This window comes from Saccopteryx bilineata, chromosome X, assembly GCF_036850765.1.
Source record: "Saccopteryx bilineata isolate mSacBil1 chromosome X, mSacBil1_pri_phased_curated, whole genome shotgun sequence".
NCBI lineage: Eukaryota > Metazoa > Chordata > Mammalia > Chiroptera > Emballonuridae > Saccopteryx > Saccopteryx bilineata.
Genome location: NC_089502.1, coordinates 105,040,733 through 105,067,807, shown reverse-complemented (window position 1 = coordinate 105,067,807; position 27,075 = coordinate 105,040,733). Strand labels below are relative to the sequence as shown.

General features: G+C 47.0%; 1 protein-coding gene across 3 annotated transcripts in view; it reads right to left on the bottom strand.

The window, feature by feature from the left end:
* Positions 1 to 27,075, bottom strand: part of GNL3L (G protein nucleolar 3 like) — a 30,417-nt gene that overhangs the window by 3,042 nt on the left and 300 nt on the right. For 2 of the 3 annotated variants that reach the window (XM_066249650.1, XM_066249648.1), the window contains exons 2-14: positions 25,913 to 25,981; positions 17,728 to 17,768; positions 16,322 to 16,417; positions 15,109 to 15,225; positions 14,062 to 14,145; positions 13,004 to 13,139; positions 11,596 to 11,699; positions 8,575 to 8,719; positions 6,005 to 6,092; positions 5,294 to 5,468; positions 5,065 to 5,207; positions 4,715 to 4,851; positions 2,645 to 2,772 (exon numbers count right to left, since the gene is read on the bottom strand). In XM_066249650.1, coding sequence (XP_066105747.1) covers positions 2,645 to 2,772; positions 4,715 to 4,851; positions 5,065 to 5,207; positions 5,294 to 5,468; positions 6,005 to 6,092; positions 8,575 to 8,719; positions 11,596 to 11,699; positions 13,004 to 13,139; positions 14,062 to 14,145; positions 15,109 to 15,225; positions 16,322 to 16,417; positions 17,728 to 17,768; positions 25,913 to 25,931 — 1,413 coding nt within the window. In that variant the 5' untranslated portion in view covers positions 25,932 to 25,981. Of the gene's footprint in view, positions 1 to 2,644; positions 2,773 to 4,714; positions 4,852 to 5,064; positions 5,208 to 5,293; positions 5,469 to 6,004; positions 6,093 to 8,574; positions 8,720 to 11,595; positions 11,700 to 13,003; positions 13,140 to 14,061; positions 14,146 to 15,108; positions 15,226 to 16,321; positions 16,418 to 17,727; positions 17,769 to 25,912; positions 25,982 to 26,194; positions 26,214 to 27,075 lie in introns of those variants that run through there. The other variant, XM_066249649.1, reaches the window with a different exon arrangement.

Genomic DNA, 27,075 nt, shown 5'->3' with positions numbered 1-27,075 from the left:
CAAAGCATGCCTGAGCACCCAAAAGGGTGTCTATTTGGCTGGAATTGAAGGTACATGTGGGTAGTAAAAGCTAACGACAGAAAGCTCACTCACTATGTGCCAGGGACCATTCTAAGCACACCTGTTTACCTGTGTGTATACATGTACACACACATATTAACTCAATCCTTACTACAACGCTATGAAAAACAAGGCACTTACGGTCACAGAGCTAGTCAACAATGGAATAAATTAGAACCCAAGCAGTCAGGCCTATGTATGTATGATTAGCTGCTATATTACAATGGGGGGAAAGGAAGGATACCATACTGTACAACTCGAGAATTGCAGGGGTGGGGGCACCGCTCCCACACACCCAAACGGTATCTCTCAGAGTTATACAATAGACTGGCCCTGCTGAGGGCCTGAACCTGAGTCTGGAACTTACAGTAAAGAGTAGGGGACTACTATAGTCCCTGACAACCTGGGCTTATGGGCTTAGTGAGAATTATTATCAGAGGACAGCCCTAAACACACAACTTTAGCCCTGGCCGGTTGGCTCAGCGGTAGAGCGTCGGCCTGGCGTGCGGGGGACCCGGGTTCAATTCCCAGCCAGGGCACACAGGAGAAGCGCCCATCTGCTTCTCCACCCCTCCCCTCCTTCCTCTCTCTCTCTTCCCCTCCCGCAGCGAGGCTCCATTGGAGCAAAGATGGCCCAGGCGCTGGGGATGGCTCCTTGGCCTCTGCCCCAGGTGCTAGAGTGGCTCTGGTCGCGGCAGAGCGACGCCCCGGAGGGGCAGAGCATCGCCCCCTGGTGGGCAGAGCTTCGCTCCTGGTGGGCGTGCTGGGTGGATCCCGGTCGGGCGCATACGGGAGTCTGTCTGACTGTCTCTCCCTGTTTCCAGCTTCAGAAAAATACAAAAAAACAAACAACAAAAAAAAACCCACACAACTTTACACTGAGTTTCTTGTAAGGACCAGGGGAACCTCTGAAACCAAGTGAGGACGGGAATGGTGTGAAATCCTGCCGCTGCCCCAGTGCAGGCCTCGTCATCTCTTAGAGAGTACAGAGGACAGTTTCCTTCCTGAACTCTCTGCCTCCTCCTTGGTCCCTTTCTTTCTAACCAGATTTTTACCCTAGCTGCCAGAATAATATTTCTTTCTAATACACAGACCTGACCATGTTGCTTTAAGAAAGCCTTCCATATTTTATGTAGCCATCAAAAATAAAGGACAGCTCTTTAAGTAATCATGTGGGACAATCTACAAAATTAATTTGTAAGTGAAATAAACAAAGTCCAGAACAATATGAATAGCATGCTATTTGAATTAAAATAGGTCTTCTGTATCTGTTTGTATGTATATATGTGTGTACACAAAGATGAAATAGCTCTGAAAGAACACTAAGTCTGCTAATAGCAACTGCCTCCAAGGACAGGACAGAGTGGAGGGAGGGGAGGGAGGGGAGAAGAAGGGAAGGGAGGAATATACCCTTTAGTACCTTTTATTTTTAATCTATTATTTATTTATTTTAGAGAGGAAGGGAGAGAGAAAGAGAGACAGAAACATCAATCCATTATTGTATGTGCCCTGATTGGGGATTGAACCGGCAACCTTTGCGTATTGGGTTGACGCTCTAACCAACTGAGGTATCCAAACAGGGCCCCTTTAGTACCTTTTAAATTTTATACCATGTACACATATTACCTAGTTAAAAAAATAAATAGGAAAAAATATTTTAAATAAGCAAAATGGAAAAAAATAAAACTCCTTGACCTATAAAAAAATAACCAACTTTCAGGGTTTTCCTATTACCCATGGTTAAAAGTCAAACTCAAGGCCTCTGTGAGCTGACTCCAGATTCACCTTTCCCTGCCTCCACACCACTCCAGCCACCCAACATCACTAATAATTTCCCCAAACACCCGTCTCACCCTTTCGGGCCTTCACATGAGCACAGGCTGAGCCTCCACACACCGGCTGCTGCTGCCCACTTACCCACAGAATTCCTCAGCCTTCAAGAGAACTTCCCTGACCCACAAGTAGTACAGGAAAGGGCCCTTAGATCCAATTTTCTCCAACCTCTGCCCCCACCTGTGTGTCTCCCATCACAGTGAAGATGTCTGTGTGGGAAAGAGCCTCCAGGAGTCAGAGCACACTGACTTGATGGAGACATGGTCAGACTGGCCCATTAGAAACCACGGGACATAGTTCCAGGTGAGAGAGGGCTGGAAGCTTAGACTAGGCTTGTAGAAATGGTAGAGACAGAAAGAAGCCAACAGTTTCTCAAGAGATTTAAGAGGGAGAAGGCATAGGACTTGGTGACCAGTTGTGTATGAGATTCCAGACACTAGTTGGAAGGAAGGGAGAATCAGGAATATCCAGGCTTGCAACTTGAACAACTGGGTGGCTAGACCAGGCATACCTGTTCTCTGGGCTGGAACCAGGCAGGGAAAACTGCTTGCGAGAGCATGCCTCCTTGGACCTGCCACTGCTTAAAGGATGCAATGTGCTAGGGGCCCAGGGAGCCCACGGGGACCAAGGGAACAACCCACATCTCCCCACCATTACAGGTAGATCTCGTGGGCGCCAGGCAGAAGGGACTGACCACTTCCCAGAGCTCTGGGTAGAAGAGAGGGTTGCCATGAAGAAAGGGAACAGGTACCTTAAACACGGTGGTTTTATTTTCCAAGGCATCTACTATTTTCAGCATCGGAGAATGGAGCCACTTGATCTCCATTTCGAGCGGGTCCATGTCACCCAAAAGCTCATCGGATTCTCCATTGGCCAAACCTTTAACATAAGCAACACCACTGTCAGGACCTTGGTTCCTCCCAGCCCAGCCCTACAGTCAGGCCTCAGTGGGAAGAATATGTGGACACTGCCCAGGAGAGTTGGGAGGGAAGGCTCTTTCATTCCTGCTGAGAAGCCACAGGACAAAGGATTAAAGGCAGGGGTTTTATAGTAGGGCACTCGCCTGCTTGGCGCTGGTCTTAGAGCCTCAGCTTCCTCATCTGGAAAATGTGAATGCCACAGAGCTGCTATGAGTCATAGCAGAGGATTCCCTGAAATGTATTGGCCTGGTACACGCTCTGTAAATGACAACTACTGGGATGCCCTTCCCAAGACCAGGCTTCTCTCCACCTCCCTCTGCCCCTTGCCTGAAGCTGGCCTCCCCTGCAAACTGCAAATGTGCCCACACCACCCTCATACTTGCTTCTAAACTTCCCTTCCATCCCCTTCCCTGGGCCTCTAATTCCCACTCACTCTTCAAGATCCAACACTAGGGTCATCTCCTCTAGGAAATGCTCACTGGTAACCTCTTCCTCTTCTCCATTTCCCAGACCTCCGTCTTCTGCCCAAGTGTATTCTCAGTGGCCTGGGTGCTAAGGATGGCTCTGTGGCCTCTGCCTCAGGCGCTAGAATGGCTCTGGTTGCAAGAGCGACGCCCCAGTGGGCAGAGCATCACCCCCTGGTGGGCTTGCCTGGTGGATCCCAGTGGGGTGCATGCGGGAATCTGTCTCTCTGCCACACCTCTGCCCACATGCAATCAGGGCGAAGCATCACCATAAGAATGGGAGTAGGAATTCCTCCCAACTGACCACTTGATAGAAGAGGAAAGTAAAGCTCAGAAAGGGGGCTAACTCGCCTGAAGCCACGTGGAAAATAAACTCTAAAGCAGGCAAGTCCTCTTATCCTCATTTGTAATCCAAGAACACCAACAGGCCCAGAGAAGGAAAACTATTGGTCCTCAAGACAAATAGAGAAACTAGAAGGCAGGCCAGCTAAGTCTTTCTCTACTACTCCAGAGTGTCCACAGACAGGCCCAGAGGGCACTGAGTACCTTTCTAGGTAGAGAAGGAAGGAGGAACCATAAGCCAGGGCTGCAGATGGCAGTATATGAAGAGGACAAACTCTTCTAGAGTTTTTGAAAGTCACATGGCTCAATAACTGCTATTATTTACCAATAAAGTTATATGTGTATATATATGTGTGTGTGTGTGTATGTGTGTGTGTGTGTGTGTGTATGCATATATATATATATATACACACACACATATATATGCCAGGCACTGTTCTAAGTGCTTTTACATATTAAATAACAGAGGGATGCTATTGTCCCTATTTTACAAATGATGTCATTGAGACATGGAAAAGTTAAGTAACTTTATAGCATCACAGAGCTAACAAGAAGCAAAACTTGAACTTCAATCCAGGAAGTCGATTCTCAGCTACTCTGAGGTGGGAGTCTTTGAAAACAGGGCAAAAGAGCTGCTTTGAATGCCACCTCTGCCTGCCAGAGTATGTACCATTCAGCAAATATCTGTGTGTGACTCAGATGCCTCGTCTGCCAATGGAGGTGAGAAATACAACCTAGGAATGGACATGCAGTGGCTAAGGCAGAGCCTAAACCAACAGGCAAGAAGGGGTTTCTGAGAGAAGTATCTCAGTCCACTCCAGGCCCCGACAGACAGGGAAAGGAAACTTGTATTTCCCGAACACCTCCTTGTGTGTACACAGTACTTCGCTGATTTTCTTCCTGTCTACCAAGAGCTCATAACCACCTCCATGGCCCAGATTAGAATTCTCCACCATGCAGGTGAAAGCATTAAGCTTGGAGCTAGTTAAGCAATTTTTTCAAAGCCAGAGTAGGGTCAGGGAATGGGAAGGTCAAACACGGAATTCGTTGTCGGGTCCGTGCGCCAGGCAGGCCGTTCCACTGGCCCTCACTTACATTCCATGGTGTCTTCGTTGGCCTGCTCGGTATCCTCAATGTCAAAGACTTCGGTCATCTCCTTAACGATCTCAGCACTAAGATGGGTGGGCAGAGTGTGGGTTGCGGGTGGAAGTGTGTAGAAGCTTATCTTCCCGCTGCATGGGGAGGTGGAAGGCAAATGGTGGTGATGTCGTTAAGAGAGCAAATCAGTAATCAAAGAGACAATGAGTTCCCAAGTCAGAAAGAGTGAGGGACAAAAACCAAACTCAGCCAGTGGCTTCTGAACAAGAAGTTGATAACCCCTGAATTACAGTCCTACAGCTCAGCACCTTCATGGAGCCTCGCCCTTACCCCTAGCCACTCCTCACCTCACCCAGTCAGCCAGGACCGCTTTGGCTGCCTCCTCCTGATTGTATATGCCTCCCTTCTTCTTCTTTCCCAAGCGCTGGGCCACCGCAGTCAGAAAGTGCTCCGTGGTCTGGAACCCAGAGACGCCGTAATAGTTGGAAATCTGGTTAGGAGAGGAAGAAGACAAATCAGAAAGGAGAACGAAGGGCTCTTGGAGTGGGTTAGGGCATGAACAAGAGTAGGGTGTACCTCCTCCAGGTTGCAGCGTTGCAGGATGGTCTCCACCGGTGTCACGGGGTCTGCCAGCTTCTGCACACGGACGCAATTACGCAGAATGGTGCTCACGTCCGAACTGGGTCCCGGGACAATGCCTGGGGCATCCAGCAGCCTGATGAACTTGTCTAGATAGACCTCCTGCATGAACCTGGGCAGGAGAGAGGAAAGAGATGACGCAGGACACTGACAAGTCCAGATGTGTCTGGCACCCTCTAGGCTTCAGATAGAATTGGGAGATTGGGTGAGGGGTGAGTGGTGTACAGATGAAGGTGGAGAAGTGGAGAGATACGGGGCCACGAGCTCCAGGGCCCTACACACCAGGAATTGATTCTAGTCTAGCCTCCACCACTGCGGACTAAGGTACAGGACCATGGGTCAGCTTTTGATCCTATGAGCATCTGTTGCTTCACCTAGGAAGCGAAGCTGGTTATTCATAGCACAGTCTTACACAGCTGTTAGGTGGCTTCAAGGAACTAACGGGGCAGGGTATAGGGGGGCGGCACCCAACTGGGCACCCAGACCACATGTAGGGTATACCAGGCAAATGCGAACTTCTAATGGAACTCCCATGCCCAGGGAAGAATGTGAGGTTGCTCCAAGATAAGGAAAGGGGCAGGAACAGAAGGCATGAGAGTAGGGGAAACGGTAGAGGCGATGGAGGCGGGGGAGCAGGTGGGCACTTACTTGGTGACCCCAGGAACGGCTCCCACACTGCACGCACGGCTGCGCTTCAGACTGTTGATCAGGCTGCTCTTCCCAACATTAGGAAGGCCTGCAAAAGACCAGCAGGCAGCTCAGGGCAGGGAGGGCCCTCAGGAACATTTGGGCCAGCCTGTGTGTGGCAGGCCCAGGCAGGGGCAGTGACCAGGCCATAGGGAAGCCCCAAACACAGCCTGTCCTCTTGTCTTCCCACCCCAGGCTCTGACCAAGTCCCTGTATAGCCTTTTACCCCTGCCCTCCATTTGTAAGCACACTGGGTAGATGTGTCCCTCTCTCTAGATGTGACATTCACCTCCCACCTACCACTAGCCTGGAAAAGGTGCTCCATTCAAGGCCTGTGTGACATGATCCAACAGAGGCTGGACATCAGGAAGTGTCCATGAAACAGAAAACCCTCTGTCCTGGTGTGGAAATAACCAGCGTGGGGGTGGGGATGAGAGGCTAATCTCCAGATGTCCTTCTCTCTAAACAGCTGTCTGCTCGTGGTATTCTTCTGTTTGGGTACCTGTGAGCACCTCCAGGCACTGTGAACGTCTTTGTGTTTCTCCCTCCCTGGGTCTCTCATAATCACCACTCTTCTGTGTCCTAGAAGTTGCGTATCTACCGCTCTTTCACAAATGCGCCTATGCGTGTGTGGCGCTCTCTCTCTCTCTCGCTCTCTCTCTCCCCCCCCCCCCCCTGTATTTCTCTTGGTTGTTCTCATTCTAAATATTACTGCTTTTGTCCATTTCCTACTTTCTCCCCTACTCAACCTTTTTCTCTATCACATCTCTTTCTCTGTACATCTATGTATCTAAGCATCTTTCTTTGCCAGTTTGTCTTACTGTCTCTCATTCTAACCATTGCCTTTTCTTTTTCTCCCCACCCCACCAATTCTGCCTCTCTTTGTAATTCTCTCCGTATCAAATCTGCTCACATTCCTTCTCTCATTGGGCTGGTCTCTCTTCATGTATGCCCGCCCCTCTGTACGTGTTTCACAGTGTCTCTTTTTCTCTCTCCCTGCCTGTCTCCCTAACCCCCTCCCTTCTTACCCCCTCTTTCCCCCTCTCTATGCATAGATATTCCATCCTAGACATGTCTGTGTATTTGTCTCTCTGTGAATCACAATGCAGGGCTGCATCTGAGGGACTAGTGTATCTGGGCACATGTGTGTCTCTCTTTGGCTCTATTTGCTTGAAAGAAGCCGAGTTAGGAAGTGTGCAGAAGAGATTGGTTTGCATGTGCTTTGCCCTGGGTCTGTCTGTCTCTCGAGGTGCCTCCTCTGGGTCTATACATGTCTCCACACATGTGGATCTGCACTTTTTGTGGATCTGTATGTGTGCATAGGCCTGTGTGTGTGTTCTTCCGTGTCTCCATCTTTGTTCCTGTTTGTTTCTTCGTGCATCTCTCTAAATCTGCCTCTTCCCCTGTATGTCTTTCTTTGGGTGTGTATACGTGTCTGCTTTCCATATACATGGGGTGTCTCTAGCCCTCTTATGTCTCTCTCTGCAGGACTCTGTGGAATTCTGTCTCTATATTCATTTGGTATTTCTTTCTGATCATACTTCAGCCTCTCTCTCTGCCTCTGTCATTGAAAGCTGTCTCTCCTTCCCACTGCCCACCAACCCCACCACTTCACTTCCCAGGTCCCTTTCTGCACCTATTCAGGTATGTGTAGCTATACCTTTTTCTCAGTGTCCAGCTCTCTATCCAATGTCTTTCTGTCTTGGCTTCACTTCCTCTCCCTGATGGGCTATCTCTGCCTCTCTCCACTCCCCTATTCTCAATGCACAATCCTATCCTCAGTGCCCTGGGATCCATACAGGCCCAGATTTGAGCCTCAGCTCTGCCTTGTCTAACATAGAGCTGAGCCCTTCAAGTCCCTTTCCCATCTCGAGGCTTCACTGTTCTTATTTGTAAAACGGAGACATTGCCTGACCAGGCGGTGGCGCAGTGGATAGAGCGTCGGGCTGAGATGCGGAGGACCCAGGTTTGAGACCTCAAGATCGCCAGCTTGAGCGCGGGTTCATCTGGTTTGAGCAAAGCTCACCAGCTTGGATCCAAAGTTGCTGGCTCAAGCAAGGGGTTACTCAGTCTGCTGAAGGCCCACGGTCAAGGCACATATGAGAAAGCAATCAATGAACAACTAAGGTGTCGAAACGAAAAACTGATGATTGATGCTTCTCATCTCTCTCCGTTCCTGTCTGTCCCTATCTATCCCTCTCTCTGACTCGGTCTCTGTAAAAAAAATAAATAATAATAATAACAGAGATGTTCACCATGCCTTCCCACAGCTCTGGTAGGTTAAGATGGTGCCAACTCCAAGCTAGCCTTGCACATTTGGTCCATGGGTCTAAAATGCAGTGCATGGTGTTGATTCCGAGTATGAGTTCCCGCTTCCACCAATCCAAATTACAGTCCACAAAACTCCTCCTAAACTGAGTCTCTCCTCCCCCAAAAAGAGGTGACATGAAGTCCCCAGGATCCTTTTCCCCAATGATGCCCCTGCCTAAGGAAGAGTGTGAGTCCAGTGACGTGCCCCGGAGGAGCCTTACCCACAACGCCCACACGGATATGGGTGCGCACTTCACCAAGGCGGCAATAGTTCCCCAGAACCCTCATGAGATTTTCAGCTCCAAAGCAGGCTTTGCTCTTCAGCAGTGACTCAGAGGCCTGGTCCACTGGTACACTGCAATGATTCTAGAAAATGAGTGATATTACAGAACAGGCATCAGGTGGGAGATGTAGTCTGAGTTCAGATTTTCAACTTCCAGAGAAACTCTCAGGGCCTGCCTGTGATCATGGAGCTCCCCAGCCCAAAGCGGAAGACTTCTCACACCGGTCTGAACATCTGCCACTTCTCTGCTTCCCTCGGAGACCCAAAGTTCTATTTTTCCACTGTTTTTGCATCTCCAGTCTTCTTTGTCCCTTCCTCTGCCTACACACATCCCTTGCCTCCCTCAGCAGGGACAGGATAGCACACTAGCTTTGAGCCAGGTCAGATTGCACTTCCAACTCTTCCTCTCACAGGTGCGTGCCCAACAAACCCTGCTTCCCTTTACAGGACCTTGGTGCACTTGTCTGCATAACAGAAACACCCGGCAGCCCAGCCTGCAAAGGGAAGTGATAATGCCTGGCCCACAGATAACCTACCTTCCCTCCATTCCTCACACAGGACAAGGCCATTCCAGCCTCCATCTCCTTACTCCTGAAGCCACCTCCTCTACCCACAATGCTCTTCTATCTCTTCTTCTATCCTTACTTATCCACCACACCATTACAAAATAGAAATTAACCTAAATATCCATCGACAAGAAACAGGTTAATGAGATATATATCCTGAAAGTGTAATACAAATGAAAAAAAGCTTATAGCAAAGGATTCTTTCTATATTTTTGCCATCAAGAAGGTAAGAAGGGCCCTGGCCGATTGGCTCAGCGGTGGAGCGTCGGCCTGGCGTGCGGGGGACCCGGGTTCGGTTCCCAGCCAGGGCACACAGGAGAAGCGCCCATTTGCTTCTCCACCCCCTCCTTCCTCTCTGTCTCTCTCTTCCCCTCCCGCAGCCAAGGCTCCATTGGAGCAAAGATGGCCCAGGCGCTGGGGATGGCTCCTTGGCCTCTGCCCCAGGCGCTAGAGTGGCTCTGGTCGCGGCAGAGCGACACCCCGGAGGGGCAGAGCATCGCCCCCTGGTGGGCAGAGCATCGCCCCTGGTGGGCGTGCCGGGTGGATCCCGGTCGGGTGCATGCGGGAGTCTGTCTGACTGTCTCTCCCCGTTTCCAGCTTCAGAAAAATACAAAAAAAAAAAAAAGAAGGTAAGAAGATTTTAAATAGGATATCATGTCTTCCAAATTAGCAAAGATTAAAAGGTTTAATGATGTCAAATATTGACAAGAGTAGAAGGAAACAGGCTCTCTCACACATTCATCTACCCTGCTGGCAGGAAGAGAAATGGTACAACCACTTGGGGGAGACAATTTGTCAGTGTCTAGGAAAATATAAAATGCCTAAAGCCTATGACCCAGCCACTTCAACTCTCAATCCCTAACCTATACAAACATGTGCAAGGGTGTGTGTTGAAGTACTGATCATAACAATAAAAAAATTGGAAATTAATTTTATGTAGTATCAAAAGGTAGATCTCTACAAAAAGATCTCCAAGAAAGAAAAAAAAAAAGCAAGCTGCATGATGACACATGATATCTGCAAACACTATTCTCTGTTTAATTCTAGGGTTTTTTTTAATTTTTTTTTTGTTAGTTTTTTTTTGTATTTTTCTGAAGTTGGAAACGGGGAGGCAGTCAGACAGATTCCCGCATGCGCCCAACCAGGATCTACCCGGCACGCCCACTAGGGGGCGATGCTCTGCCCATCTAGGGGGTTGTGCTGCTGCAACCAGAGCCATTCTAGCACCTGAGGCAGAGGCCACAGAGCCATCCTTAGCGCCCGGGCCAACTTTGCTCCAATGGAGCCTTGGCTGCGGGAGGGAAAGAGAGAGACAGAGAGGAAGGAGGGGGAGGGGTGGAGAAGCAGATGGGCGCTTCTCCTGTGTTCCCTGGCCGAGAATTGAACCCAAGACTCCTGCACGCCAGGCCAACGCTCTACCACTGAGCCAACTGGCCAGGGCCAACACTATTCTCTGTTTACATGTACTTCTCTCTATGTACAAAGTACAGAAAAAGATTTGACCCTTCCATACTAACAATGGAGGTTACCTATGGTTACATATGGATAAAAAAGACTGGAATTAGGGGTATCGGTGAAAGGGTATTTAAGCTTTATCAGTAATTGTTTTTTTTTCTACTTTATTTTTTAATAAATAATAAGTTTTACACCTGGTACAAAATTGAAAAAGTATCCCCAGAACACAGTTTCTCTCCCTAGAAGCCACCAATGTTTCTGTATGCTGTAATATTTTACAGTGAAAATGTATTTCTGTGTTAATGATATAATTAAAAAGTGGTGTGATGTTTTAAAGAGAAAAGCAAATGAAGGCATATATTTTAAAATTTAACAAACAAGCCCTGGCCGGTTGGCTCAGCGGTAGAGCAGCAGTCCAACATGTGGAAGTCCCAGGTTTGATTCTCGGTCAGGGCACACAGAAGCACCCGTCTCCTTCTCCATGCCTCCCCACATCTCTCTCTCCCCCTCCCGCAGCCATGGCTCAAAGAGTTCCAGCAAAGTTGACCCCGGGCACTGAGGATGGCTCTGCAGCCTCGTCTCAGGCACTGAAATAGCTTGGTTGCTAAGCAACAGAGCAGCAGCCCAGATGGGCAGAGCATTGCCTACTAGGGGGCTTGCCGGGTAGATCCGGGTCAGGGTACATGCAGGAGTCAGTCTCTGCCTCACCTCTCACTTAATTAAATAAATAAATAACTATATTTTCCAATATGTATTACCCCTACATCTGGGGAAAAAAATGCCTCTTGAAGAGCATTAATATAGGAAGAAATGAAATGAAACTAATACTAAGTCATCTAGTAATGCAAAAAGCTCAATGTTGAAGTCTCGGTTCAATTACCAAAGAGCCCAAGGCCCCAGTCCAAGTCATCATCGCCCCATCTCTAGGCCCGGCTTACCAGGTTTTTGACCTGATGCTGGGTGCTGGCCTTGAAAGCAACGGTTGGCAGCTCATTCCGAAGGTAATCCAGCCACTTCTCTATAATCTGCTTGGGAACCAGGTCTGGAGGAAATAGGAACAGACAGAACTAATAAAGAGAACATGATCTCGATGGTTCACTGCAAAGATGCATCTACCCATACCCAAGGCTAGGCCCACCTCCTGCCAAAACACATCTCCCTAGTCCTGCCAGTCCCTGTCCAGTCCCCAGGTTAGACTTAGGACACTCCATTCTGGAGTACCAGTTGGCCTTCCCTGAGGGGACCTCTAGTCCCTCAGGGATAATAGGAAAACTAGCTGTTCAGTCCCAGATAACTTCCTACCAGGCCAGAGTGCCCACGGTGCCAGAGGCTTCCCAAGGATTGTGTTTCCCACCCCCTCTCTGAATCATTTTAGTTTGGACCAAATGTCAAGAATAAAATGGACAAAAATGGTTACCATTTGTGAGGTACTGACCACACATATACCTAGCACTTTATTATTAATTTTCACAATAACCCTATGAGGTTAGAACAATGAACAGCCCATTTTACAGCTAGAGAAATGGAAGCTCTCAGGTGATATGACTTGTCCAAGATCCCAGACAAAAATAACACAACTGAGATGAGACTCAGACATGAGTGACTCCTGAGCCCATGTGTTTTTCTGCCCTAGTCTTTGGGTTCTAGCTTGGAGACAGAAACTCTCCAGGGTTGGCCATTCACAGATAATGCTCAAAATGGCAAGAACAGGAGAATCAAAGCCAGACAAGCTTGGACTCCATTCTCAACTTATGCTATACCCTGTGTGTGTCTTTAGGCAAATGATTTCACCTCTCAGATTCCTAGATTTAAAAACTGGAACAAGACCTACTTTGCCTGACCAGGCGGTGTCACAGTGGATAGAGTGTCAACCTGGGACGCTGAGGACCCAGGTTTGAAACCCCAAGGTCACCGGCATGAGCACGGGCTCACCAACTTGAGTGCGGGATTGCCAGCTTGAGTGCGGGCTCATAGACATGACCCCATGGTCGCCAGCTTGAGCCCAAATATCACTGGCTTGAAGCCCAAGGTCACTGGTTTGAGTTCAAGGTTGCTGGCTTAAGCAAAGAGTCACTGGCTCGGCTGGAGCCCACCAGTCAAGGCACGTATGAGAAAGCGATCAAAGAATAACTAAAAGTGCCACAAAGTGCCACAACCATGAGTTGATGTTTCTCATTTATCTCCCTTCTTATCTGTCTCTCTCTCTCTCACTTAAAAAAAAAAAAAAAAAAAAAAAAAGATTTCCTACCTTGAACAATTGTTAGAAATTGCTGGGGTCTGAGCCAAGCTAGTATTTCAAGAAGGCCGGGCCATGCCCTGCCTTACACAATACTTCTCAATACCCACCAATCTTGTTTAAGACCAAGACCAGCTTCTTGTTGCCTTCTGCCTGCAGAACAGCCTCCTCCATCTGGAAGCAGCGGCAGCCCAATGGATCCCTGGCATCTAGAACTTCCAGAATCACATCAGAGTATTCCACCACCTATAGGGCAGAGGACAAGGGATGAAGGTAGGCAAAGGACTGGAGAGCCATTGCAAAGGCCCGTGAAAGAAGAAAAGGTCTCTATCTCAATTAGGAAACACAGAAATGGAGAGGAGATGGGACCGGATTGGTGCCCTCCCTGAGGTTGGCTGCTTGAGCGCAGGCTCCCCAGCTTGAGCAAAGCCATACCAGTCCTATCCAGGGGCAAAGACTGCTCTCTTACCTTGCACTCAAAGTCCTCCTGGCATGGGATCATAGACATGATTCCCATGGTCGCTGGCTTGAGCAAGGGGTCACTCGCTCGGCTGGAGCCCCCCCCCCCAAGTCATGGCACGTATGAGAAGCAATTAATGAGCAACTAAAGTGCCACAACTATAGGAATGAGTTGATGCTTCTCATCTCTCTCCTTTCCTGTCTGTATGTCTCTGGCTCATGCTCGCGCTCGCAGTCTCCCACTCTCCCTCTCTCCATCTCCCTCTCTCCCTCTCTCTCTCATACACACATGCACACACTAAAAAAAAAAGAAAGAAGCCCTGGCCGGTTGGCTCAGTGATAGAGTGTTAGCCTGGTGTGCAGGAGTCCCGGGTTCGATCCCCGGCCAGGACACACAGGAGAAGCGCCCATCTGCTTCTCCACCCCTCCCCCTCTCCTTCCTCTCTGTCTCTCTCTTCCCCTCCCGCAGCCAAGGCTCCATTGGAGCAAAGTTGGCCCGGGCACTGGGAATGGCTCCATGGCTTCTGCCTCAGGCGCTAGAATGGCTCTGGTCGCAACAGAGCAATGCCCCGGATGGGCAGAGCATCGCCCCCTGGTGGGCGTGCCGGGTGGATCCCGATTGGGCACATGAGGGAGTCTGTCTGCCTCCCCGTTTCCAGCTTCAGAAAAATACAAAAAATAAAAATTAAAAATAAATGGGTCCACATACCTTACGGAATTCCTTGTAATAAGCCTTCCTTGTGGCCTCATCATCCAGCTGAGGAAACATATTTAACTGCTGCAAAGCTTCCTCCTAAAAGAATAAAGAAGAGACTTGCCCAGGGCTTTGGAAACCACGTGACGTGACGCTGGGGGAGCCATGTGAGTCCCAGCCCATCAAAAAGTAGCTTTGACCAGCTAACAAAGCTGGAAACTGGAAGAACAGACAGACCCACATGGCACCTATGTGTGCCTATGTGTAAGTGTGTGTCTGAGCTCCAGCCAGAGGCTAGAATGCGCACATGTGTGTATAACAGAGGAATCTGAGAAGATATGAGAAAAACAAGCTATGGGGGACATGAAATGGGGAAGGCAAAATATGTACTTTATATTAGAAAAGGGACTATGAGTTGGAAAGTGCCCATTCTGTGAGACCAGAACACATGCCAGAAAGGTAGTAAGAAGCCCTAGAGGGGAGAGCACATCTTCCTTACAAATACTGCGCTCTCAACCCTCCCCTCTCCCTTAGTCTGCAGTCCCTTCTCCCCGCCGTCCCTTAGTTCAACATCTCCCCACCCTCACTCCCAATCCCCCATCTCTGTTTCCAGCTTGGGAAAGAGAACCTGTCCAGGGTTGTCCGGTCACACAGAAGGGTCAAAATGGCCTTTATCTCCCTCTCATGCTCTCTCCCTCCCTCCCTCTGTCCTCACTGTTTTCCCATCCTCTGTGTACTGATCCTCTACTTTCCTTTGACCCATCTCACACCCTTTCTCTTTCCCTTTCATAGAACAATGGCAAAAGATGCTCTTGAGCAGGTGTCCCCAAACTACGGCCCCGCGGGCCGCATGCGGCCCCCTGAGGCCATTTATCCGGCCCCTGCTGCACTTCTGGAAGGGGCACCTCTTTCATTGGTGGTCAGTGAGAGGAGCACTGTATGTGGTGGCCCTCCAACAGTCTGTGAGACAGTGAACTGGCCCCCTGTGTAAAAAGTTTGGGGACCCTTGCTCTTGAGCAAAGCCATACAGGTCCTACTCAGGGGCAAAGATTGCTCTCTTACCTTGCACTCAAACTCCTCCTGGCGTCGCAGGACATCCTGACAGTAGCTTTCCATGGTCCTGCGTCTGTGTCTCTCCTGCTCCCGTGCAGCCTGCTGCTTCTCCCTCATCTCTTCAACCTAACAAGTGAACATACACCAGGACTGTAGCTGCCTAGGTCTGTAGCCTACAGAGGGTGGGGGACCGAGAGTAACAGGGAGTCGGTGACAGATGAAGGAAACACTGTGACATGGCAGAGGTGGGAGGAGCAGGGGTACAGGGAGAAAGCAGATGACAGCAGGAGGTAAGGGGTTTGAGAAAAAGAAAAAAGACAGAGAGATGCAGGCAGGGAAAGTGGGACAGAGAAGAATTTTAAAAAGGGCATGGGAAGCTGAGAGAGAATGTGTTCCTGGCACAGGGAACCTGTTAAGCTCAGAGGGGAAAGAGGACAAAGTCGCACGATGCCCCAATATTTAGAGAGCACAGAGAGCCTGGAAGGAGGAGGACATCTAGGAGAGTGAGAAGACAAGAAAGTCAAAGTGACAGCATTTCAAGGAAAGTATGTCTCAGATGCAAACAATTCCAATCAGATGAGATGAAACTAGCCTGATGTCAGAGAACGCACTGGTGATGCTGGCAGAGGCCATTTCAATGGACCCATGAGAACATAAAGCCAGGCAGCAATGGACTGGAAGGTGAGCAAATGGAGACACTAAATCAAGTATCAGGCCCTGGCCAGTTGGCTCAGTGGTGGAGCGTCGGCCTGGCGTGTGGGAGTCCCAGGTTTGGTTCCCGGCCAGGGCACACAGGAGAGGAGCCAATGTGCTTCTCCACCCCTCCCCCTCTCCTTCCTCTCTGTCTCTCTCTTCCCCTCCTGCAGCCAGGGCTCCACTGGAGCAGAGTTGGCCCGGGTGCTGGGGATGGCTCCTTGGCCTCTGCCTCAGGCGCTAGAATGGCTCTGGATGCAACAGAGTGACGCCCCAGATGGGCAGAGCATTGCCCCCTGGTGGGAGTGCCGGGTGGATCCCGGTCGGGCGCATGCAGGAGTCTGTCTGACTGCCTCCGTTTCCAACTTTGGAAAAATACAAAAAAAAAAAAAATCAAGTATCAAAGCAACACCCTCCCACAACAGCCTGTACAACCCGAACCATCCTGGCCTTTGCCCTTCCGGTTACCATTCCTGCAGACCTGGCAGTCAGGTCAAGTTCTCCCTCTCCCCCACAATAAAGGGCTTACCCTCTTCTTCTTTAATCCAGCATCCCGGTTGGCATGATCATTGCAGGAAACAAACTGGGGAGCAGAGGCCACCTTGAAGGCTGCTTTCTTCCCATTCTGCTTTGCAGAATAGTCACCACACAACAGGAAAAAATCAAACAGAGCTAATGAACCCAGGGAAATCACTCCTCCCGGGTGGTGGGGATAGTTAGAGCTTCTCAGAAGTGTAGTTGTTGGGGGAAAGGGAGGAACAGAGTAAGCAAAAAGGGCTCTGGCCCAGAGGTATGCCCATGTGGCTAGAGAGAGACCCTCCCTCCCCTAGCCAGGCAGGGTCTGACGGAAGAACCCCAGCAAAGTGGGCGCATCTGGGAAGGTTTCTTTCCCAAGTAAAGGCCAAGAGAGAAGCGAAGTAGTTCTTAAAGTGTGGTCCTTGGACCAGCAGCAGCATCACCGGGGAACTTGTTAGAAATACAAATTCTCAGATGCCACAACAGACTCACCGAATCGGAAACTCACAGGTGGGGCCCATCTTTAACCAGCCTCCAGGTAATTCTGGAGCTCTGGTTCAAGTGTGAGAATTTTAACCATGCTAAAATCTAAGAACCACTGCTCTGGCCCAAGTCTTACTTGCCCACATCTTTCCAGTAGGACCAGGAGATCCAGGAGCTGGGGCCAAAGATTATGTTTTGGACTTTCTCCTCTCCATGAATGACAGGGACTTGAAACTCAGACAGACTCAAGTCCCAACTGTATAACCCTGAACCTAGGAACTTTCTCATTGAGGCTCAGTTTCATCATCGAAAAATTGGGACAATGACAATCCCTACGAAGGTAAATCAAACACAAGAAGTGTGTGGCTTGTGGTGTAAACTTAGCAAATATTGCTGATTCTGCCATAGCCACCCAGAAAAAGGAGGAAGCCAGATCTACTGAGTCCAATATGGTGCTCTGTCTAGAGCAGGGATAGTCAACCTTCTTATACCTACCACCCACTTCTGTATCTCTGTTAGTAGTAAAATTTTCTAACCGCCCACCGGTTCCACAGTAATGGTGATTTATAAAGTAGGGAAGTAACTTTACTTTATAAAATTTATAAAGCAGAGTTACAGCAAGTTAAAGCATATAATAATAATTACTTACCAAGTACTTTATGTCGGATTTTTGCTAAGTTTGGCATAATAAACCTTTATAATAAACAACTTCCTATAGTTAAATCTATCTTTTTATTTATACTTTGGTTGCTCCGCTACTGCCCACCAGGAAAGCTGGAACGCCCACTAGTGGGCGGTAGGGAACAGGTTGACTACCACTGCTCTAGAGTCACCCACCATCTACTGGGTTCTATGGGTCTCTTCTAGGGTAAGCAACCTGTTCCTAGCCTTACCGCAACAATGGACATACCTTACCTAAGGTTGGGCCCAACTTACCTTCTTGCAGCCTTTGGAACCTTTACCTGGCTTCTTATTTTCTACAAAATAAATAAATAAATAAATAGATAGATAAATAAATAAATAAGAGCCATCACTCACCTACCCAACATTTGTTGACACCTTAATCAAGGCCAGGCCACACAGGGACCTAAGGACACCTCTGACACCACATCTGTCTAGGCCCAGAACAACACAGACAGGGAGATGACATCAACACTGTTAGAGGGCCTGACCAGGTGGTGGCGCAGGGGATAGAGCGTCGGACTGGGATGCGGAAGGACCCAGGTTCCAGACCCCGAGGTCTCCAGCTTGAGCGCGGGCTCATCTGGCTTGAGCAAAAAGCTCACCAGCTTGGACCCAAGGTCGCTGGCTCCAGCAAGGGGTTACTTAGTCTGCTGAAGGCCCGCGGTCAAGGCACATATGAGAAAGCAATCAATGAACAACTAAGAAAAACCACACTGTTAGAGGAAGCACTGGATATAATGTTTCGGGCATTATTTCAATGCAAATTGAAACAATTCTTAAGGAATCCTGTGAAGTGACTGACCTAAATATCTGCCTGACTCCTCTTTCTCCCCCAACTTCTAGCAGGAGGCAACTCAACAATTTCAGCACCAGACTGAGGTGGGGTGCTGGCAGGATGGGAAGGTGATCTGAGGAGTGCCAGCTGAGTAAGCCAGGGGACGTGCCCTCAGCACATGAGAAGAGAACTTCCCCTTCCTGCCAACCCTGCACAGGTCATTGCCTATTCAGCTAAACTGCAGCCCCCTTGGATACAAGGAGGACAGAGCTCACCTTCCCCAATCACACCTTAACAAAGCCCAGGAATTTAAGAGGCCTCTCCACCATCAATGTGAAGTTCCACCTGTCATCCCATTCACAGCTGGCCTCTTAGGGAAGAATGGCTTTCCTTAATTCTCACCCAACTTCAAAGGGGATACAGGATTTCCTAGAGGGGGAAATTCTGGAAGTTCAGGGTATAAACAAATACAGGAGCAGCTTGAGATTACCAGAACAGGCCCCCCAATCACATCAGGTAGCTCACACGGAAGCAGAATTAATGTAGAAAACCAGAAAATTTAAATACTACAGTAGTCCCCACTTATTTGCAAGATATTCATTCCAAGACTCCTAGTGTGTGCCTGAAACCACAAACAGTACCAAACTCTATATATACTATGTTTTTTTCCTATAGGAACACTTTTTCACTTAAAGGAAAAAACCGTTGCAGTTATTATTAAGTAAAATAATGGTTAAACACAAGCGCTGTGATACCAAGAGTCAAAGGAAAAACTGTTGCGGTTATTATTAAGTAAAATAATGGTTACTTAAACACAAGCTCTGTGATACCAGGAGTCAAAGGAAAAACTGACGTGGTTATTATTAAGTAAAATAATGGTTACTTAAACACAAGCTCTGTGATACCAGGAGTCAAAGTAAAAACTGTTGCGGTTATTATTAAGTAAAATAATGGTTACTTAAACACAAGCTCTGTGATACCAGGAATGATCTGATAACAGAGACAGCTCCTAAGTGACTAACAGGCAGGGAGCCTCTACTCTGGAAAATAGGATAATTCACTTCCCAAGTGGGACAAAATGGGATGGCTCAAGATTTCATCACACTGTTCAAAATGGTGTACAGGCCTGACCTGTGGTGGCGCAGTGGGATAGAGCGTCGACCTGGAACACTGAGGTCACCGGTTCAGGACCCTGGGCTTGCCTGATCAAGGCACATATGGGAGTTGATGCTTCCTGCTCCTCCCCCTTCTCTCTCTCTCTCCCCCCCCTAAAAATCAATAAATAAAATATTTTTAAAAATTGAAAAAAAAACAAAAACAAAATGGTGTACAATTTAAAACTTATGAATTGTTTATTTCTGGAATTTTCTATTTATTATTTTCAGAATGCAGCTGACTATGAGTAACAAACTGCAGAAAGTGAAACTGGATGAGAGGACTACTGGACTGCAAATTTTTAAGGAGATTCAAGATACTTCAAAGGAACTACGTGAGAAAAAGATTCCCAGAACCTGATATTAAATAAGAATTCAAGAGACGCAGTAAAAACAGAACAGACATCACTAACAATAAAATTAATAAGCTGGAAAAATCAAGGGAAGAACTTGCTTAAAACAGAACAAAAATCCAAAGAAATAGATATGATGAGTAAAATTAGAAAATGAAGAATAGACCCAAGAGAGCTATTATAGAAATAACAAGAGTTCCTGAAAGAGAAGCATTTTTTTAATAATAGATAAAAGTTCCTTGAGCTGAAAATAGTCTTGATGTTTTGGATTAAAAAGGCTCATGTAGCACCAACATTAACACAAATGACATGTCCTGGGCATATCCTGGTGAGATTTCGGAACTCCAAGAATAAAGAGAAAAATCTTATAAATTTACAAAACAGAGTAAGTTTCCAACAAAGGCGAGAGAAGTAGACAGCCTTCTCAAATCCATAACTCTGAACACTGAAGACAGAAGAATAACCATTACCATTATACGTTCTGAGATGAAGAGCCTGTGTTCCAAGCTAAATTCCTACACCTGACCAATAGATCACTCTAACATGAAGTTTAAAAGAAAGACATTTTCAGGCCCTGGCCAGTTGGCTCAGTGGTAGAGCATCGGCCTGGCGTGTGGGGGACCCGGGTTTGATTCCCGGCCAGGGCACACAGCAGAAGCGCCCATTTGCTTCTCCACACCCCCCCTCCTTCCTCTCTGTCTCTCTCTTCCCAGCCAAGGCTCCATTGGAGCAAAGATGGCCCGGGCGCTGGGGATGGCTCCTTGGCCTCTGCCCCAGGCGCTAGAGTGGCCCTGGTCACAGCAGAGCGACGCCCCGGAGGGGCAGAGCATCGCCCCCTGGTGGGCAGAGCATCACCCCTGGTGGGCGTGCCAGGTGGATCCCGGTCGGGCGCATGCGGGAGTCTGTCTGACTGTCTCTCCCCGTTTCCAGCTTCAGAAAAATACAAAAAAAGAAATACATTTTCAGATGTGTGAAGATTACCACCTCTATTCCCTTTCTGGTAAAAAAAAAAAAAAAAAAAAAAAAAAAACAAAACCTATTTGAGGAAGTATACCAGAAAAAATAAAAATTAAATCAGAATAAATGTCCCAAGGTAAAGGAAACTTTTACCTGATGGACAGGAAATTTTTAAAATTTTATCATTAAATCTTTAAAAAATGCTAGTAATGTAGAAAAACTATGATATATATTAGAAAAATATTTTTAAAATCCAAGAAGCATTTTATAAGAAAATAGCTCAGAACTAAAACACCAAATGATTTCAACAAAATCCAGGAATCAAGCAATAGGGGTTGGAAAAACGAAAGCATGCTAAACATCTCACTTTGAAAGAGTAAGATAAAAAAAATAAAAAAATAAAAATAAATTTAAAAAAAGAAAGAGTAAGATAAAAAGTTATTATGTATTTAGCATTGGTAAAGTGATAGAGAAATTTAAGTCTAATTATGTTTGCTATCAATGTAAATGCAATTACCAACATAACTAATTACTGGTAGAAAATTTTTTTTAAAACTTGATCAAATTTTTAGAAGTCAATAAATAAGGGAATTAACAAGAAACAAACAAAAAAATATAAAATAAGATGGAAGAAATTAGACCAAACATATTAGTTATCATAATGAATGTGAATGGGTCAGATTTCCCTGTAACAAAACAAAACAAAAAACCAGACTTCCAAGTCTCTTTTTCTTCCAAAGTACTCATGTTGTAATGAAAAGAATGTGAGGTTTGGAATAAAGAAGGTCTGGCCATTTTACTCAACAATTTCCATCTGCATATGTTCCCTGGAAACGGAGGGCTTGTGCAGGAGACATGCACACAATGAAAGCAAATACATCAGGTAGGGAGGGCAAAAACATCTGCTTCAGAGAGAAGGGAGGAGACAAGGAGACAAGGGAGGAGAGAAGGGAGGAGAGGAGAGAAGGGAGGAGGGGAAGGGTGCAGTCATCACTCACAGCCCTGCAGTACCCAGGAGCCACTGCTCTTGTTTTGTTGTTGTTTTAAATAACTTCAGAGAGAAAATAGCTACCATTTTGCAGCCAGTCACACCGAGATTCCTAGCTATATCACCCTGAAGAATTTTCTCAAATCTCTGAGCCTCAATGTCTCCACCCACCAATTCTGACATCAGTCAATACTCAACGACAAAGCTCTCCAGTAACCCGTCATCTCCCATATTCCAACCCTGCCACATCCCTGTACACCCAGCCTGGCACCGACTCCACCACCACTATCCTCCCTCTGCCTCTGCTTCAAATTTCCCACTCCGTCCTCTGAAACTCCCACTCGGGAGTTCAGCACTCCCCTATTGCTTCCCTCTCTCCTCAGGAACAATTCCCCAAGCTCTTGCCTTAATGGAGACTCAGCTCTGAGAACACTGCTTCTCCTGCAGGCCTCTGGAATGGTGGCTGTTGTTTTCTCTGGCACATGAATACCTTGGGGCCAGTAGGTAGAGGAGGTGTCCTCTGGACTCACCATTGCCAAACCAAGACTATTTCTCCCTCTTGTTAAAAAAAAAAAATAAGTAAAGAAGGAGGGAAATCCTGCTCTTTTTAAGACTGCTGGGCTGCTACGCATCTGTCACCTATAAGTCACTTTTCCTCATTTATGGAAGCACTTGGCTCAGAGCTTTACTTTCAACCCAGTTCTTGCCACCATCAACCTAGGTAACTTTGGCGATCTCTGAGCCCCTTCCAACACTCCAGTTTCCCACTTCCCCAATATCTTCACTTCCAGGGACCCCCCCACTCCATACAGCCACTTGCCCACCCACTGCTATGGGGACATCGATGATCATTATCTCTAACTGCTTCTATCCCCCTCAACTAGCTTCAGGCTTATTTGTTCGACCTCCTAGACTTCCAAAACACTGAGGCCTCCATTCTGTTCCTTATTCATCAGCCAGCCCCTTCCCTCCCTGTGCAGCTTCCATTCAGTCTGTCGTCGTTACAATGGATTATATACCTATGCCACCAATAACTGATCAGTGTAAATCTTTTAAGTGATAAAACACACTCTCCGCCTGACCGGGCGGTGGCACAGTGGATAGAGCGTCGGACTGGGATGTGGAAGACCCAGGTTCAAGACCCCAAGGTCGCTAGCTTGAGCGTGGGCTCATCTGGTCTGAGCAAAAATTCACCAGCTTGGACCCAAGGTCGCTGGCTCAAGCAAGGGGTTACTCGGTCTGCTGAAGGCCCGCGGTCAAGGCACATATGAGAAAGCAATCAATGAACAATAAAGGTGTTGCAACGTGCAACGAAAAACTAATGATTGATGCTTCTCATCTCTCCATTCCTGTCTGTCTGTCCCTGTCTATCCCTCTCTCTGACTCTCTCTCTGTAAAAAAAAAAAACACACCCTCCAACAATGTGCAACAGAAACAAAACAAAAACAAAAAAGAAAACTACAGCAGTTGAATCCGTATTTGAATTCTTTGTGGGTTCCCTCAATAGCATTCCCAGATTTAATCATCATTACCATTTGGGTCTAAGTATCTCTAGCTGCACCACTTGGCATTACCCCCATCTACCACTGCAATCATCCCAGTTACTCATTATATTCGTTCGTTGCAATTCACCAGTGAAAGCCTGTTTTGTGTACACATATCAAGTTTTTCTATTCAATTTAATGTTCACCATTTTCCCGACTAATATAAATGTGTATGATTGCTCTGGAACAGGTCATAGGGTTCCAAAATAAAAAGGTATACTTTGATTCTGTTTCTATTTTGTTTGTTAGTTTATTTTGTTCACTAGACTCCACATATAAGTGAAATTATGTACTTGTCTTTCTCTGACTGGCTTATTTCACTAAGCATAATATTCTCCAGTTCCATCCATGCTTTCTAAAAGGGTAAGATGTCCCTCTTTTTTTTTTTTTTTAGAAGCTGGAAACGGGGAGAGACAGTCAGACAGACTCCCGCATGCACCAGACGGGGATCTACCCGGCACGCCCACCAGGGGCGATGCTCTGCCCCTCCGAGGCGTCACTCTGTTGCAACCAGAGCCACTCTAGCGCTTGGGGCAGAGGCCAAGGAGCCATCCCCAGCGCCCAGGTCATCTTTGCTCCAATGGAGCCTTGGCTGTGGGAGGGGAAGAGAGAGACAGAGAGTAAGGAGGGGAGGGTGGAGAAGCAGATGGGCGCTTCTCCTATGTGCCCTGGCCGGGAATCGAACCCGGGTGCCCCGCACGCCAGGCCAACGCTCTACCGCTGAGCCATCCGGCCAGGGCCTAAGATGTCCTTCTTTAGTACAAATGAGTAGTATTCCATTGTGTAAATGCACCACAGCTGTCTTATCCACTCATCTTCGGGTAGGCACTTAGGCTGCTTCCAAACCTTGGCTACTGTAAATAACGCTGCAGTGAACATAGGGGCGCACATATTCTTTTGCATTATTGTTTCAGGTTTCTTTAGATATATTCCCAGGACTGGAATTGCTGGGTCATATGTCCGTTCCATTTTTAACTTTTGTTTGAGAAAGAGAGAGACAGGGACAGACAGAGAGGAAGGGAGAGAGATGAGAAGCATTTACTTGTTGTTGCGGCACCTTAGTTGTTCAGATTGCTTTCTCATAGGTGCCTTGACTGGGGGGGGCCTCCAGCTGAGCCAGTGACCCCTTGCTCAAGCCAGCAACCTTTGGGCTCAAGCCAACAACCATGGGGTCATATCTGTGATCCCACACTCAAGCTGGCGACCGCACTCAAGCTGGTGAATCCACACTCAAGCCAGCCACCTGAGGGCTTTGAATGTGGGTCCTCAGCATACCAGGCAAACGTTCTAGCCACTGCACAACCACCTGGTCACGCCATTTTTAATTTTTTGAGGTAATTGTAATTCCATATTGCTTTCTACAGTGGCTGCAACAGTCTGCATTCTCGCCAGCAGTGCACAAGGGTTCCCTTTTCTCCACATCCTTGCCAACACGTATTATCTGTTGATTTATTGATGACAGTAATTCTGAGAGGTGTAAGGTAATTTAAAAAGGTGTACTTTGAGAGGTCTCCCTCCCACACTTGTCCCTAGTCACGTAATCCCCTCACAATAAGAAATCATTTTATTAGTTTATTGTTCATCATTCAGTTTCTTTCTGCATATACAAAGATACTCTTATTTCACCTTATTTTCTCCCACAAAAGGTAAATAGTATGTACTCTTGTCAGTATCTTGCTTTCTTCACTTAACAAATCCTGGAGATCTTTCATCTAATAGTTTTTCCATACAATATAGTCTTTCCACATATTCCCATATAGGACTTCCTCATTATTTTAAACTGCCAGGGTTCTTCTGTATGCATATACTCCACTTAACCAGCTAATTATGGTCTTCTTTATCACTATCAATAACTTTATTATCATTTGGTATTTGATGTTCTTAAATTTTGTTGATTTTATTCATTGTTCTTGTGTTACTTGAAAAAATAATTATTAGCTTTTGGTATTGAAATACCAAAGTCTGATTCATAATGACACTTTTTATGATTACATAAAGTAAATACATTGAATTTTTTTTATCAAGCCCTACATAGGCAAGGCCACCATCCACACAGAATACAGGGCTACTGGGGTTATACAATTCTCATCCAGTCTACCCAGTATGCCATCCACAGTGCCAGGCACTGTTTTAAGTACCTTACCTGTTTTAACTCATTAAATTCTCATAACAACAGTATTAGGCAGATACTACATTAGGTAAATACTACTATTACCTCATTTTTTAAATAAAGAGACTGAAGTTAAGTAACTTGCCAAAGATCACACAACTGGTAAGTTGAAAAGCTAAGATTCAAACTCAGTCTGCCTCCAGAGTCCATTTTCTTTGCCACTAGTACAACTTATAGGACCAACTTAAAGGTACAACTTAAAAAGAAAAAATGTTAGGGTGTGTTAGGGTTCCAGGGAGTGTGGTATGATATTTACTGCTATTCAACTCAGATCAAGTCACTTAATCTTGCAGAGCCTCAGTTTCTCATCTGTAAAATGGGAATGGGGACAAAGGGAGCATGACCTCATAAGGAAGTTGGGAAGACGACAATGATACCAAATACAAGTCAGACAGAGTGAACTGGTGCATTCTGCGCAATGTCTTAAAGCTGCCTTGAAATACTATGAATACTCATTAAAGCTCAGAATTGACAGAGGGTGGTAAAAGAAACTCACTGTGTCTAAGTTTCATCATGATGATCCACTTAAAAGGAGATAGGTTCAAATCTGCAGGCTTTCTTCTTCCTGTCAGAATGGAAAAAGAAGACAGGACTGGGGAATCACAATGCTACAAGCCTCCTCTGAGCCCACAAAAAGCAAAATAAAATGTTAAAAAACATGATAAGGAAGCCCTAACAGTGAGAGAATCTGGGAAAAGGGACGATACTGAAGCTTGGTATAACTGAATCTACACAGGGAAAGCAGTACCACAGGACCCAAACAGAGGCTAGCTCTAACCTCTCTTCCTGGGTGGGGTCAATGCCACAATTCATCAGATGGGGTCCTTGGTCCTCAATTCTCCACCCTGTAGGTAAGGGAATAGCACTAAACCTCTCTACACTGAGGGGAGAGATTATGTTAGGACGACCTATTCCCACAGTAGGTATTAATAATAGTTCTTTTTCCTTTCTCACCTACTTTAAAAGGGCGTAAGGACCAATCCTAGGAAGAGGGGCCTCATTGCCTATGTGGACTGAGGTCAATGAAAAATCTTGAGGGAGGGAAGAAAATCTGTGCCTGTACATGTTGTTGGGGTCTGTTCCTTGGTAACTGGGAAGGGGTGGACAGAATATCTCTGTCCTTTTAGTCTGGGATGGAGAGGGACTGAGAAAACTGATACAGTGGCTGTGTACATATCTGCTGCATGAGGAAGCAAGGAAGGTCTGTACATCTCTTAGTTGTACAGAGGGTGGTCCTGGGACTCTACCCTGGGGTGGCCTGTGGGGTGGGGCTGATATGCCTGTCTTTACTACAAGGTAACATTAGTGCCACCTATCCCAGCTTTGCATGAGTGGGGTCTGTACCTTGCCTGCTGTGGGCTATTCTATACCCTTCCATGGGAGGTAGGATGGAAAAGATCTATTTATCTTTTATGTGGGTTGAAGTCAGCAGTGTATTAGCACTGAAGGGAATAGGATCTCTGGTTCTCTGCAGGGAGATGTGCATGGCAACCCAGCTGTAACAGATTGGCCCTTACACTTGAGGGTGGGTCCTGTGTTTTCACCCTGGATGGAGAGAAAGAGATCTAAGCTCCTCTACAGCTGTCTAAATGGAGTGGGGCCGCATCTCTGTACCTCACAAGATTGCATCTGGGCGTATGTCCACGTGCGGAGCTACCT